Source organism: Ascaphus truei, chromosome 5 (assembly GCF_040206685.1).
Source record: "Ascaphus truei isolate aAscTru1 chromosome 5, aAscTru1.hap1, whole genome shotgun sequence".
NCBI lineage: Eukaryota > Metazoa > Chordata > Amphibia > Anura > Ascaphidae > Ascaphus > Ascaphus truei.
Window position 1 is genome coordinate 36,630,786 of NC_134487.1, and position 16,214 is coordinate 36,646,999.

General features: G+C 39.8%; 1 protein-coding gene across 2 annotated transcripts in view; it reads left to right on the top strand.

Annotated features, from left to right (window-relative positions):
• GSAP (gamma-secretase activating protein) overlaps positions 1-16,214 on the top strand; it is a 95,835-nt gene that overhangs the window by 19,210 nt on the left and 60,411 nt on the right. For both annotated transcript variants that reach the window (XR_012801611.1, XM_075599623.1), the window contains exons 4-13: positions 212-281; positions 2,084-2,137; positions 3,649-3,737; positions 4,084-4,153; positions 5,100-5,149; positions 5,349-5,453; positions 9,479-9,538; positions 11,410-11,453; positions 15,325-15,413; positions 15,893-15,970. Coding sequence is in view for 1 of the 2 variants with exons in the window: in XM_075599623.1 (XP_075455738.1) it covers positions 212-281; positions 2,084-2,137; positions 3,649-3,737; positions 4,084-4,153; positions 5,100-5,149; positions 5,349-5,453; positions 9,479-9,538; positions 11,410-11,453; positions 15,325-15,413; positions 15,893-15,970 (709 nt within the window). In the remaining variant the exon portion in view is untranslated. The remainder of the gene's footprint in view (positions 1-211; positions 282-2,083; positions 2,138-3,648; positions 3,738-4,083; positions 4,154-5,099; positions 5,150-5,348; positions 5,454-9,478; positions 9,539-11,409; positions 11,454-15,324; positions 15,414-15,892; positions 15,971-16,214) is intronic.

Below are 16,214 nucleotides of genomic sequence, written 5' to 3' on the forward strand. Positions count from 1 at the left end.
TTATCACAGTGCTAAAATAACTGATGTATTGTCTAAAACCTATTTACATAAGTATCACTTGTGTGTAAACTGTTTATCCATTTGATTATTGTATTATTCTGTACTATGGGGAACCACTTTGTAGATGGTCTAATGATCATTCTTGTGTTGGATAAGATGGTTTTACATTCGTATTATCAAAGGACACTAATCTGTAGCATTTCTTTTATAGCGGTTATATTCCTTTGAGAAGAACTTGCATATCATCAGCTGTTCAGTGAACAAGGAGAAATCTTTACTTGGTAAGCATTTCATTTTCACAATACAGACCACAACGTTATTCTCTGCCGGTGTATTTTACAACAACTTGTATTGGACAACAAAAAAAAACAGTACTGATGTACAGGTTATCTAAACATGTATTTCAGATCTGATGTTCAAGAAGCAATTCCAGACGGCGATATTTTTCTATAGGTTTTTTTTTTTTTTTTAATATAGAATTGAAGCAGGGGGTCTCTGGAGCTGAACCCTGTTAATTTCAGCTCTGGGGACCCTCTACTTTTGGAGATTTACCTCTGAAAGTAGGTGCCGGTAGCTGCTCTAGCTGAGCAAGCAGGGCTTCCAGGTTTGAAGCTCCTGTGTCACATGGGCCAATAGGACCCGGACCGATGATGTCACGGCTTCCTATTGGGCCGGAGAGTTCTGAACTGCAGACATATTGTGAACTCTGGCAGCCGAGGAGAGCAGCTTCCGGCACCTAATTCGTAGGCGAGCATCTCCGGAAGTAGGGGGTCCCCAGGACTGAAATTAATGGGGTTCAGCTCTGGAGACCCCCTGATATATATATATATTTGCAGCGCAAATGAATTAAATATAAATAATTATAAATGCAGAATTCTACTGTTAAACTAGATATATGAAATGCAAAGATAGAAAAATTCATATGAGTGAAGAAAAGCAGTTGATATAGGCAAATATAAATATAAACCGATGAATGCTAAATATGTATAACCACATATATACAGACAACAAACAAACAACATGTAAAACAAGGACAGGTAACCAAGGGTTAGAGAATTGGGAAGGACAGACACACGAGGGAATAAAAAGGGAATACGCCAATATAAAACGAAAAAGTTAAATATAAAAACGCTGGATGATCCGATCAGCTATCTGAGGAGCAACCCACCTTCCTCAATACTTTTTTTTTTTTTATGTGGAAAAAAATCTGATTTTGTTATAAGAAAAAAAATATACAATTTGTAATTTTTGTTTTTAAATCTATGTAAACAATATTTGGTGTATCAGTTTCTCAGACTGAATTTCTATACAATTGTAATCCTGGAGCTCAAGATAATGCAATCACTCATATCTATTTCACCTCAGTTATTGCCCCCTCATATCTGTTTTACCTCAGTAATTTCCCCTCTTTGCAATTTTACCTGAGCAATTGCCCCTCATATCTATTTTACCTCAGTAATTTCCCCTCTTTACAATTTTACCTGAGCAATTGCCCCTCATATCTGTTTTACCTCGGTAACGGCCCCTCACATCTATTTTGCCTCAGTACTCGCCCCTCGTATCTATTTTCCCCTCATTAATTGCACCCTAATTAATCATTGCTCTGCAGGTCTCTGGTAGGGAAGAGGTTTATCATTTCCCTCCACTGAATGATTGGTCGGTGGGATAGTAAATCAGCTATCTCGACTCGACTCGAGTGTGACAAAAAATCAAAATTATAATATAGGTAGATAACAAAAAAATTGTTTCCCCTTAGAGGTTCCCTGCAAGGATTTCTTCCCCTTTATAAATATTTTTATTTGTAACACTAAATACAGAATGTTGGGGGGAGGGGGAGGTTGTGCAGTGTTTTTTTTTATTTCCTGAGGGGTTTTTGTCCCCTCAATTTTTGTAAACTTTCACCTGTAATTTTGCATCATGTGAGTTTGACCTTTTTGCTTGTGCTGACTCTTTCTAGTTAACCCCTCAATGTGACTATGAAATGTAAATAAATAATTTGCGCTTTTTGTTGTGGTCAAATCATGCCTTCATGTGCATGGTTTCATGAGATTATGATAATATATATATATTTCTTTTATTTTAGCACTAAGTTATTTCCGTTCAACAGGAGAGACTCTATGTGAACCTCTTAGACCAGGTACTCTATCATTCATTTATTGTAACTTGTATTTGTGACATTTGTGTGTTTCTAAGGCAGTGTTTCCCAACTCCAGTCCTCGGGGAACCCCAACAGGTCAGGCCTTAAGGATATCCCTGCTCCAGCACAGGTGGGTCAGTCAAAATGACTGAGCCTCTGATTGACCCACCTCTGCTGGAGCTGGATTTCCTTAAGACCTGACTTGTTGGGGTTCCCTGAGGAGTGGAGTTGGGAAACACTGTTCTAAGGATTCCGGTGAAAATATACAGAATACTTTAGGTGGTTTCTCCTTGTCAAAATATTTTCTAATCACAAATTAACAACCACCACAGATTACTTCTCATATGCAAATACAGTACTTAACTCATCTGCTTTTAGAGGGAGTTGTAATGCATTGCATAGCATAATGGAGAACTTTTTTTGAAAAGTAGGCCAAAAAGCTTTAATTGGTCTAAAAGTTACTTTTACTGCATTCCTTTTTTTGAAAGAAAACATTGTAGCCATAAATTGGAGCCATAACAAACTCCTATAATGTGCTTTATGGCGTTTAGCACCTTTTAGTTAAAAGTAAACCTTCACATAAAGAGAAATGCAAATATTTGTTTCCAGTTGGTTAAAACGAAACCTTCACATCCGTTAATGCAATTATTTTTATGAGTTAAATTAAGATATGTAGAAATTAAATTGCAATCTGTGCGTGTATATATCCACACCATTCCTTGGTAAAGGGGTGTTTTCTGTTTTCCATGATGGCAACTGGGCAACGTCTGTTGGTGAGCAGTCCGTAAAAGTGCCATTGGTTCCTTCCTCCTAACTGGCATACTCTTGGAGGTCATGTTTGCTGACACGGAATGGACAACGTATGGGGAGTAATAACTGCTAACCTGGGGAGTCTCCCATTGTAGACCTGATATGAGCCTACACAGGGACAATTGTACTTGGTACAATTTATATAAGAAAACTAAATAAAAAATGGTGAGATGGGGAGATCGCCACCACTTTAACCCTTTTGAGTGCCGGAGGTGTCACGGGGTTAGAGTTCCACGACCCCTCGGGCACTCCGATCTTCTGCGAAACCGCTTCTCTGAAACAGTCACGTGATTGATCCATCACTGATGATGGAACGGATGGGGGAAGTGGCATCCCCTTTCTGTTCCTGATCAGTGCAGGTCATGGAGCACAGGACGTGATCTCTCCTACTTCCTGGGGCCCCTGGAATGTCAGACCCCATGACGTAGTAGCTACATCCGGGGGCACCCAAAGGTTTACATTGCTAACCCTGCATAGTTTGCATTTATACTGCATTGTCTATTTAACGACCAGGTTGACAAAATCTTTTGTCGTGTGGACAGGTAGTATCCTAGATAATGTTTTTCAGAGAGAAGCATATCCACGTTTTGAGTATTTTTTTTTTGTTTTTTATTCAACGATTTTTACACTCATGAAGATTTTAAAATAATTTGCAATAATTCAAAACCATTTAAAAAATGTGTGTGCTATTTTCTTAACAGTGGCCAAGTATTTGACTTTACTGATTGAAATCCAACCCATTAACAATGTAAAAGTTCTCAAAGCCGTGGACAGCTGCATCAGAGTGCAGGTGAGACGCAACTTTTAATTCTTCTCATAGACTATGTGTAGGACCAGGTTTCTGCAGAGGCGATGGGAAGACTTGCGGGAAGATCATTTTATGCGCTCTAGTGTTGATATAGAAAAGTTATTTTTTAATTTTTAGCAGGCCATGTCTAGTACGTATATCAACAGGCCGTAAAAGGGAACCTACAATAAACTGTGCTTTTATTTATTCCCCCCCCCCCCCTTTTTTTCATTCCTACTTCTAATCGGAGCGTCTTAATTAAATGGATTATGATAGAATCGAGATAATACCAGCAAGTATTGTTCTACAACAAGCTTTTAAAATGATTGCATTTGATTTTTGTGTATAGTTTTTGTATCCAGTGGAAGATACGCATCCATTTCCAGAAAGTCATCTTTTAGTAATTTCAGAAGAGAAGTGTGAGTATGCCTAATATATTAATACCTTTACGATAATGCAATATTTCATATGAGCAAATCTGGGAATGTGTTAACTTTCTACTAACACCTTGCAGGGCGAAGCGTTTGGATAATACGGTATGGTGGAAAGCTGCTGTCATGACCTAGCATTTCCCATGTTTTCTAATAGGAAGTGAATGATACATTTAGCAACACTATATGGCAATTTGAAGTATTTACAGACCTCCTTCACTTTTTGTTACCCTATAAACCATATTTATGTGACTGTCCTTCAAAGTTTCTCCAGAATAACTTGTTACTACTGCCAGTGTATTGTTATGTTGCCCTGACCGCAGTTCTGTATGTACTGTAGCAGAACGGTTATAGCCACAATAAGTCCCTACATCGAGGAGGCTACAGGAGATGATGAAGTCAAGTGCAACTGTGTCTGAAACTGGATTCTCCCTGGTCAGGGGTCTGTGCTTTTACCACAAAACCTGTTTCTCACCTACTCTAATTATTGCGACACAAACAATCCCACCCCTCCCCCACCCCCATCATCTTCTGATTTTTTGTTTCTTGTAATCACTCTTTTGATGGATCACCGTGAGGTCCGCATAGATTTCTGATAATCCGCAGCACAATAGTGATTGCATTGATGAAATTCACCATGTGTAACTTAATTGGGTGAAGTTAAACCGATAATATTCTTGTGTGCATTGTATATAATACTGCATGCTTCTCATTGCCCCATATTATTTAGTGCTATCATTTGAGATAATCGAAGTTATGTTATATAAAGCCACAAGTAACATCTTGGATTTAGCTTCAGTTCTGGAAGGGCTTGCAACATAATATTTTGTTGAACAAGCTTTGCATGTCATTTTTTTCACTGAAGGGTTAATTCAGTACTGTGTATGTTGTAATGTGAATATTTGCGACCTGTTTTATTTGTTTTTCTTTGCAGATATTGAGCAGTTTCATATTAATGTTGCTTCTGAAGATGGAAACAGGGTGGTAAGATGCTGTGTTTATCTCTTTTGTAATGTAAATATGTACATTTTATATGGTCTAATGACCATTAATCTCCAGTGTTGCATGCAAAAAAAAATATTTTCTAAAGAGGGGGTCCTTTTGGAACAAATATTCAGATAGTCTTGAGAGGATTCTTGGCTCCGTATACCATGTATGTAAAGTAATTTGTCTTTTGTTCCAGGTAATTAAAAACTCGGGTCAAATTCCCAAAGACAGAGTAGCAGAAGACTTTGTGTGGGCACAGTGGGACATGGCAGAGCAGAGGCTGTTCTATATTGTACCAAAGGTAAAAATATCCTCTTTATTGTTGTTATTTTTAAGAAATCTTGAGTGAGGCTTTCGGCGTAATAAGAACTCTTTAGGTAAATCGATCTATAACATAATTTTACAGTGCTTTACTATGCTACTCTGCTCACCAGTCGCTGTCAGCAGCTGGGATAATGGTCCATATTTACTAAGCGGTGCTTTACAATAAGACACCTCATGGCGCGTTCATTTCAATGATCCGTCGTTTTTTTTATTTGATTTAATTTTGTACGTCTAAAATGAAACGACAAACCAGTCAACACAAAGTAGATACAAAACGGCATAGTTTTCCAGAAGCATAGGATGCACAATCCAGTGGACATAGAAAATAAAAAGGGGCGACAAAAAGGAACACTGTCAGTGTATATTGTGAAGATATTCAACAACATAGAGACAATGAGATCTTGCTCATAAAGCAGCTTAAGAAAGGCAGCATAAAATACTGATCCTGCAGTGCATCATTTAGCAACCTGTGCTGAAGCAGAAATATCCTTAAAACCTGACCTGTTGCTATGTGTATTTTTGGTTGTTACAACTAGGTAAAAAACATATCTGAATTGTCTGTCTGCAGCAATCCTGTGCTATGTGTATTTTTAGTTGTAGTCTTTAGTCTAGTCTTAATTAAATTAACTTACACTAACACTTGGGCATGACAAGACCCTGTTGAAAAAAACACCTGTGTTAATATGCCTCACATGTGCTAATCAAGGTGGTTGGGCTGAAATAAATTGTGTCAGGTGACTTATTAGGCCTTTATAAGAGCAACCAGAGCAGCCCTAGCTGTGAAAATCAGGCCAAGATTCAAAGTGGCCCAGTTTTAAGTGGCATGGTCGAGTTTAACAGGGAGTTCAAAAGGAGGGAAACAAGGGGAGTACAGAACATCTACGGACCCACAATCCTGGATGTGAACTACGTTGGAAAGGGGGACATTTTCTATCCCAGACCACACATCTCAGCATTAAACTACTGCTGCCATGATGCTGCTACTATTTATATTTGCTCTGACCTCGCTTCTTTTCAAAATACACATTTCTTTCTACCAGCCCCATGTCTCCAACTCTATTCATATATCTCCATCTTCTTTACCCCTCAATAAAAAAACACCCACACAAATCCTCTATTCATACCCTCTATCTACTCCTTCCTGCTGCTGGGGATCTCCCCTAAGCCTGAAGCCAGACATACACACCTGCTCTCACATACGCCTCCCTGCCATCTCTTCACCTTTAAATGGTTTTAACCTTTTTATTTAACACCCATCTACAGCACTTATTCCCTCACCTGCTGTCTCTGTAAGTTTCCCCTCAAACATCTTAGATTGTAAGCTCTTCGGGGCAGGGATTTCCTTTCCCATTGTCTGATTTTTGCTGCACTTATTGTATTTTTAAAATTCTTTGTATTCTTTGTGAAGCGCTGAGTACACTTTTGGCGCTATATAAATAAAGACATACAATACCTGTTGGTGGCCCTTGAGGACTGGAGTTGGCCACTCCTGCATTAGATCTATCCCCTTTCGGGTTTTTGTTCAATTTTATAATGCTCAGAGACTGTGTATCCAGTCCTCTCTTTATGTTCCTTACGTGTTCTTGAATTTGTATTCGTAAAGCTCTCCTGGTTCTCTATATACGGTATATTGGAGTATACATGGACATTCCAGCATATACATTACATGGGCTGCCTCTACATGTAATGCATGCATTTTTTTACTTAAAGTTAATTAGTAGTATTTGATTTAAAAGCCCCCCCTTTGGCTTTGTTCCATACAGTATTTGCATGCAATACATTTTTTGCACCATAAGAAACCTGTGTCTTTGTTTAACCAATTAATTTTCACATTATTTGTACATATTTTCCTAGGTATAGTGGGGGCAAGTAATTGTTTATCATTGGCAGCTGTTTTGAACACTGTTTGAGGATGGGAGGATAAAATACGTTTCAACAAAATTGGATCATTTAATAAAATATTCCAACTACTGTATTTTTAGAATTAGTTTGATGTGACCTGACGCGTTTTTGTATTCTGCAAAAGACAGAGAACCCCAATGCTACATCCAACATGACAAATCATATACAGTAGTTAAATACTTATTGTATCTCTTCTCATAAGTGAGAGCCACTTAGTTACATTCTTTTGGAATTGTTGGATGTAGCATTGGGATTGTCTATCTTTTGTATACATTGTCACAAACCGAATAGCATTCCTTTTTGACATAAATATATATATATATATATATGGTGAGGTGAGTTTGGGGTTTGAGCTTACAGGGTGTGAGGATTGGCGTTCGGTCCCGCCCCTGAGACAGGTCCCGTGGTGACGCGCCTCGGACTAGGGAAGCTACCCACAGGCGCCCTGCCGTCAGACGGGGATACCTCCAGGTTCGGGCTTAGGCCCCGCCCCCGCATCACGTCCTGTGATGACACAGGTGACGCATAGCTCCACCCTTTGTTCCCCTGCCATATGCGTAGGGACTGAGAGAGATAGGGTGGGCTAACATTAAAGAAACCACTTTTAATTATGGGCACCACTGAAAATGAAAAGTATCTTAATTTCCTTAAAAGCTAAAACGGACACATTTTGCTTAAAGCTTCATTATGTTTGTAAATGGCATAGCAATGTGTAGTAATTGGTTTCCGTAAACAAAATGTTTTGTCAGCTAATTGGGATTGCACATTTAATCCGTTGACTCACGCTAAGCGTCTTCTCAGCACAAACACAAAACAATAAAAGCCTTAAGAACGAGACCTTCGGAGGAATTCATTAGTGTTTTTTTATTTTTACAATATTACAATAATTCTTGGCTAATTGAAAGTAAGACGGCAGTGTTTAGTTATATCTTTTTTATTTTTTTCACAAATCTTTTTATTGGGTTCATTTTCAGTATACAGGCGGTCAGCTTGGCAGCTTGTTTTGGTACATTAATTTTATGTCACCTGTTTTTCACACACATTGTTTACAAATTTTTTTTTTCTTTCATACATTAAACATATTTTCTCTTAACTTTGAACTTGAGCTTGGATTTATTTTCAACATACGGGCGGACCTTTTTGCTTTGTTCAGTTATGTTCGCCTTGTTTCACCCTTGTGTTAAACATTATGATTACAATTTTCTCCCGCTCGATTCCTATCTATATAACCTTAAACTCTAACGTAACCTGTCGTGTTGGTCCTGGTCTCTCCTTTCCTGCGTTCCGTCTCCTGTCTCGTGGAGTTATAGCTTTTTAAGCAGACTGTGAGTGTTTGACTGATCTTTCAGCTCCCAAAAGCAGATATTTAATAGGTTGTAAAACTGTTTGCATTACTGGAATTTAGCTCTGTTCAGATAAGTGGGACTAAAATCTTCTTCTCAGGGAAGCAGATTATCAGCATATTGAATAATCCTTTTCCTAAATGTTACTTTTCATGTCTGAAGCACTTCTTCCATTTATGTGTTATTTGTATTATTTGTTATTTATATGATTGTCACGTGTATTACTGCTTTGAAGCGCTATGTACATTAATGGTGCTATATAAATATACATACATGCATACATACACTGTGTGCTAACAGAACCGAGAGACACAATGTAACATGTGCCCTCTTCCTACCATTGAAAGGTTTTTGTAGCTTTATTGGTCCTGCAGAAATGTAGATTCATTTGAGATAGTGATATCTTTTTTTCAGAGTTTTACATCGATGTAATAGTTTGTACCGAGCTTTGAAACCACAAAGAAGACCCCTTGTACATACGTATACAGGAAGAACAGACCGTTGAGGTTTCATAGCTCTCTAAACAGGATACTTTGCACCTATCGGGAAAAAAATCTTGTTAGTCTACTAAAAGTTACAGTACCATAGCCTACCAAAGAAATCTGCTATTTTGCTGTAAATTGTCAGTCATTAAACAGCTTAGTAAATGAAGGGCTATTTATAGCAACTTCAGTTTTTTATAAAATAGTGATGTGAGTTTGCATTCGGTCAATTTATTTCAGTATAATTTAACTTTTTTTTCCCCCCTTTCCCCCAGCGTTCAAGCTGTGTGTTGCAATGTATCCAATTTTATCCTGAAGACAATTTTAACATTCTTGTAAGTAATGGCTATATTTATTTTCAAGGATGCACCAAATGGTTCTCAACAACACTCTGTATTGGTTTAATTCGATTCTTGATAACCGCCATTGCGGTAAAATAACATAAAAGCCGCCTTGTGGCTTAGTACTGCTTAGTAAATATAACAATTGTGAAATCTGACATCTGGTTGCGGCTGTTTGGCCGCTGACGGACCCTTCACCGGACCGTGCCGCCGCTGGACACTCAGCCGCCGGCCGTTTCACCAATAAGGTAAGTTCATTTATGGGGTTTTAGCGGTTAGGGTAGGGGGTTAAGGATAGGGGTTAAGGTTTTTTTAGGGTAGGTCGTAGCATTAAGATTAGGGCTTCAGGATAAAGGGTTAAGGTTTTTAGGGTAGGTGTTAAGATTAGGGTAAGGGGTAAGGTTGGGAGCTTACCATGGCGGCGAAACAGCCGGTGGAGAGATGTCCTTGCGGTGAGGTGAGTGGCGACTAAACGGCCGCGACAAAATATCCTAGAACCGAGCCTATTGTGCTTTCTAACTGAGGCTGCCTGTAATGTCAGAGTCCAGTATCTTTAAAAATACTAGTTATGGAAAGGGAGTACCTCTGAGTACACAATGAGGTACACACAAAAATATCACACTGTGGGTTGCTTCATTAATGGAAAAAGATTATGAATCTTGGGATATGTTCCAAAAAAGGGTAGTAGCACTAACACCTATGTACAGTATAAACCATCCAAATACCAAGCAGGGCACGGAGGGAAATGAAGCCCTTCCTCAGAATTATTAGTACAGGTAAAGATCATATGGTCTTGGTGAAAGCTTTCCTACCTCAAATACCGTCCCATAGCAGCCGGCCACCTACAACATGTTATAAAATAATTATGCTGCACTTTCAATTAATCCAATAAATAAGCAAATCGACAAGGATTAGAGGATTCATTTTGTTATTGTTTGTAGGGAGTGCTGGTGTGACTCGTTTTAGGCCAACATAACCCCAAAACATTACAAATTCCCCTAACATGTTCTTCCAGGACTAAAGTGGTTAATAAAGAGGACCTAGGAACATGATCCAATGAAGCATTAGCTCAACCTTATTAAAATAAACATAGCCTGTCCTATTCCTGAAACATTCAGGAAAGACTTTTGGGGAATATTTACTGCGTGATGCTCTACCATAATATACATGTACCTACAGTACTAGCACCACAAGCACCGGGGCACCCGTCATCAGTATTAAACGCATGTTCTTTACTGGTCACATACTGTAGGTAAATCCAGTAATGCACAGAAAGCAAAACAAAGTATTCAACAGTACATGTCGCGCCACCACAGTCAGAGAGGCTTCACCATGGTTTACAGCGACTAGTTCATCCATACAGGAGCATGGGTGAGCCCATTTATCAGACTACAGCTTTTTCGCACTCGTGCCGCTTTGTCAAGGCAAACCGGGCCTCTCTGACGTGGATGAGGTGACATGTATTGTTGAATACTTTGTTTTCCTTTCTGTGCAATACTGGTTATTCTTTTGTGTCCAATAAAGAACATGCTTATATAAGAGTGCCCCAGTGACTCTCTCGTCTCTATTTTATCTGGCCGTGATGCCTAACTGGGCGCCCCATACCGGTAGCAGAATTCAGACATGGAGTAATTGGGAATGATGCATATAAAAGAATCCACGCCACGTTTTCACCGGTATATCTTTTTTTTTTTAAATCTACTCTATATTGGAGAAGGGATTATCACATGAGGGGACATGCAAAGTCAATATGCTTTTTATTTTTTAAACTGTCTTATAGAGTACGCCGCTTGTCAGATATAGATCATTTATCTATAATTAAAATGTGATTTATTGAGAAAATATTTCAATCCTTTCTGTGTTAGCTTGAAGTTACACTTGACATCTCTCTTGGTGACCAAGGGGTGAGGTAAGCATATTTTTGTTATTTTAGTCACATGTCTGGATCTAAAAAAAAAATGAGATGATTAAAAAAAACAAAACAAAAAAAACTTTCTTATCCAAAGAGTACGTGCAAACAGAAAAAGCGCAAATGTTTAAACGAAAAAGTGATATGTGAATCTAGATGATTAATACAACCCCAGTGGACTGCTGCTCCAGTCTAAGACGTTCCAAAAAGGTCTTTAAAGGTAACAGGAACAAAAGACAGGGAGCGAATCCTCCTGTGGTGATGTGTGGGGATAAACACAGAGAAAATACAAATAGTGCAATAAAGTTTAACAATGGTGTCATCTTAGGGTAACATATAGTTAATGCACTCACAAGTGTCTCAGGATTTCCAGCATGAATGAGAATAACCCTTCTCCATGGGTCTAGGTAGATGCAGAAGCTTCCGTATTCACCTCAGGACTAGAAGAGAATACATGGTGCAAATTAATTTTACTAATAAAATTGGAATAATACAGTTAAAAACCTCACAAACAAATGTGGTTAATAGGCATGCAGGACGCTCTGGAGGGGTCCAAAAGAGACCAGCTAGCTACTGGAACATAGAAGGGTGTTTGTGCTCTTCTCGTTTCTACAGTTTTAGCTACTGGAACAATTCTGCTAGTCTGCTGTAATGTGGATCCTCTCCAGAAATCTGTCTGGTCAGTGCAAACACAGGAACGAAACTGCAGTGTCAACTGGGCTTGTCACCCTCCGATGGGTCACCCCGAATGCCGCCCTACGCGTTTCACTACTACTGGTAGCTTCCTCAGGGGTAGTGAAATGCGTAGGGCAGGAGTAGAGGTGAGCCATCGGTGGGGGACAAGCCCAGCTGACACTCTACAGTTCTGATTTAGTTTTGATATATTTCATTTATTAAAAGATTGATCTAATTAAATAGTCTCAGGTACAAATATATTATGTAATGCTATATAAATTGAACGTTATTTCCCAGGTCCTAGGACTAGAGTAACGACCCCCCCCGTGTTGGCTATCTTGCGAGGCCCCACAATTCACACCTCTCGAGCCCCCTCTATTTCCGCCCGTCTTCCCATGTCTTTCTCTCCCCTCCGTCTCGCTCCCTCTCTTCCTCAGTCCCCCCCTCCATCAATTACCCCACTCTCACACAATCCCTTCCACCTCACATGTATTTCTTTCCCTGCGTCTCACTCTTACTCCCTCCATTTCCTCACTCACTCCCTCCCTTACACCCCCTCTCCGTCAATTACCCCACTCTCACTCAATCACCCCATCTCACTCATTTTCTCCCTCATTCATTCCTTCCACCCTCACACAATCTCCCCCCACAAAATACATACCAAAAAACCCACCCCGTCCAAATACAAAAAACTTCCCACCCCCCAAATATATACAATCCTCCCGCACCCCAAAATACATACAAGAAATCTTTACCCCCCAAATATATACAACCCCACATACTCCAAATACAATGTAAAAAACTATCCCTCCCACACCCCAAATACATACACAAAAACAAAACACCTCCCAAATACTTATAAACCCGCACCCCCCAAACAAAAAAACCTAAATACATACAAATCCCTAAATAGATATCAACCCTCCCCCACCCCCAATACATTAAAAAAAACACACCCCAATACATATACAATTCAGACTTACCTTGGGGATGGTCTCAGGCTTCTAGCTGGGCCTGCTGGCTGCGGGGGCCCCGGCTGCTGATCCTCTGTCGCCAGGCCCGGCTATCCCCAGCTGCGGGGCCTCCCTCACTTGACTTTGCGGCGAGCGCCTCCTCCCGTGGGGCCTCCTCATTCTGGTGCATGCTGGAAACTGAGACCAGCTTGCCGGGCCCGGTGACGACGAGATGACCGGCAGCCGAGCCCCCCGCAGCTACCGGGCCCGGAACACTTGTCCCGGTTCTCCCCCTCTGTTGGCAGCCCTGGGCCTAACTAATGTTGGAACAGCACCTCTAAAAGTTGTATGTTCAATGTGCTGTTTGGCTGTGTGTTTGTTTGCTTTTACACATTTTCTTTGCTTGATTGAGATAAGGCTATTCTAAATATTAAATAAATCCACGGATCAAATAGGATCTGAGGTATTACAGCAGATAAGAAAATGGGCAGACTCGTGAGCCAAGTAATTCTTATCTGGGTCACATTCCATGTTTTCCTGACAATTTTCCTTCCGTATCAAATACTCATTCGTACAATCACAGAGCAGCTATTTTGAAGAGATTTATGTAAATGTTTTTTTTTTGCAAGGACTCTTACAAATATCGATAATTGAATTAAATGTTTCCCTGTTCCATGCATTGATTACCAAATGAAGCTTCACACAAGCAGTATGTATTGACTACTTAATGCTGGTTGTTGTACTTTTCTCCTCTGGGATATCAGTGCTCCTGTTAGGAAACCTTTTCTACACCTCAAATTCTAAAGCAACTGCTTAAAATTGTATTTCCCGGAGTGTTTTCACTTCTGAGCAGGTCACGTACAGTATATGCTATAGTGTGGGACTGCACCTGTAATACAGTGGTTTCATACCTTTTTTTGGTTAAGGAACCCTAAGCGAAATTCTGAGGAACCCACAAACATCTCTACTAGCAACTCTGTGATCAGGGGCATTGTAAATGCTTCTGTATTTGAAAACCAAAACATTACAGGGAACTCTTTAGGGGATGCTTGAGGAACCCAAGGGTTCTTAGGAACCCAGGTTGAAAAACACTGCTGTAATGCCTTTTTGCAAATGTGCAGAAGGAGGCACTTGAGATCTTTGCACCACAACCCTTGGAGTGCCAGAGCCTCCCTGGCATGTCACGATCATGTGACTGCTCCCGTCACTGATGACTGGATCAGAAGAGGAGTCATTTTCTTCTGTTTCTCTGCCACTCTGCTCGCGATCAACGTTCCACAGGAACGCAGAACGCAGTCTCTTGAGAAAATAAGCAGAACGTCTATGAGCTGGTCCTAGGCTCTACTCAACCATGTCTTGGTTTTCTCTGGTGAAAATGTGTTATTTCTTGTGCTTCATAACACCGCATTCCCTGTGCATTTAGACTATTATTTTGTTTTATCATTAAGTTCATGGAGCAGTTGGTTTAAAAAAAAAACTACATAATTGGAGCAAAATAATATTTAAAATATTTGACGGTCGTAAAAAAAATACTGTGTACTGTGCAGGATATTTGCGTTTTACAAGTTCATAGGATTTGCCATTCTTACACACACTTTTCTAAAAAAAAAACTAACTCCTGGAGAGAGCCTTAGAATAGACCTTCCGCCCGTGTTGACCCCCCTCTCACAAGTCTATATTCATATTTTGCACACTTTATCACAGTGCTGCTCAACTCCAAGTCCTCAAGTAGGTCAGGTTTTCAGAATATCCCAGCTTCAGCACAGGTGGCTCAATCAAAGGCTCAGTCGAAGAGTGATGATTGAGCCACCGGTGCTGAAGCAGGGATATCCTGAAAACCTGACCTGGTGGGGGTGGGGGGGGGGCTTTAGGACTGGAGTTGAGCACCCCTGCTCGATCACATATTAGCTTATTCTATAGCACCCGTCTCTTTGACATGTGCTAGTGTTCATCTCTCACTGCACTTAGATTGAAAGCTCTTTGGGGACAAGGACCCCCCTCTCGCATGGTTTCCATATGTCAATGTGTATCTCATGGTGTACAGCGTTGAGCACACGTTCAGCACTGCATAAGAATAATGGAAATCAGTGATACAAAACAGGTGCCATTTTAAGGACATTGCTAAAACGTACGTGGTGGGGGAAGTTCCTGCGCATGTCATTATATTATATTATTATTATTATTTAGTCAGTGATGACTGTGAAATGCTGCTTTAGAACCCAATTTATACCTTCTTCTTTCAGTCTGGTCAACTTCGGTAATGATTTCTATGAAGAGAGAGGAATGGCGAGATCTCCTTCTCTAAGTTTGCAAGTGTTCACAAATAAAACAGGTATGAATTAATTAAAAAGAGAAATGCGTACTACAAATGCAGTCTCCTTCCATTTAAAAATAAAAATAGATGTACGACCAGGTGTCAGAATGCCCCCCAATAATTACATTTTGTTTCTAAAGAAGTTTGTCATTAATATTCTTTGTAGATAATGCATCCTGTACTCACGTGAGAATATTTGTGCATGTAAATGTGCTTGTATTTTTAGTCTGATCCATGGCAGTGAGTACTTTACCAAACTGAGAATAGTGAGTATATAACATTACAATTGAAAATGTTCTAACAAAATAACTGCACACCATCTGTCAAAGTTTAATGTTGGGGCAGTTTAATGTGTAGATGATTTGTCTCACTGTGATACATAAGTTAGTAAGCTCCATACGTGAAACTAAAGAAAAAGCACAGATCTTGGCATAGTATGTAAGCATATTGAATACATTTTGTACACCTTGTATTAAGGTAGTGTGCTTGCTTTGTAGGTGGTCTTTGCCTGTTTTACACCCCGCCTCTCAAAGTGGAGCAGGAAGTGAATTACCTAGTCGCATTTTTACATAAAGGTAGAGTACAACTCTCTAGTCTTTGCTTTTGTGTACATGTATAGCTGCAAACTGGTCTGAATCCCAGTATCCGCAGTATCTTGCACATTGGGCAAGTCCTCATCTCCCTCTACCTCAGGCACCAAGATTGGATTGTAAGATCTAAGAAGCAGGGACTCATTGTCCATAATTCTGTGCCAATAATTCTGCTGTCTATTGTAGCAATATCTGGTAAATCACAGTAAACACAGAGACTTCATTATTT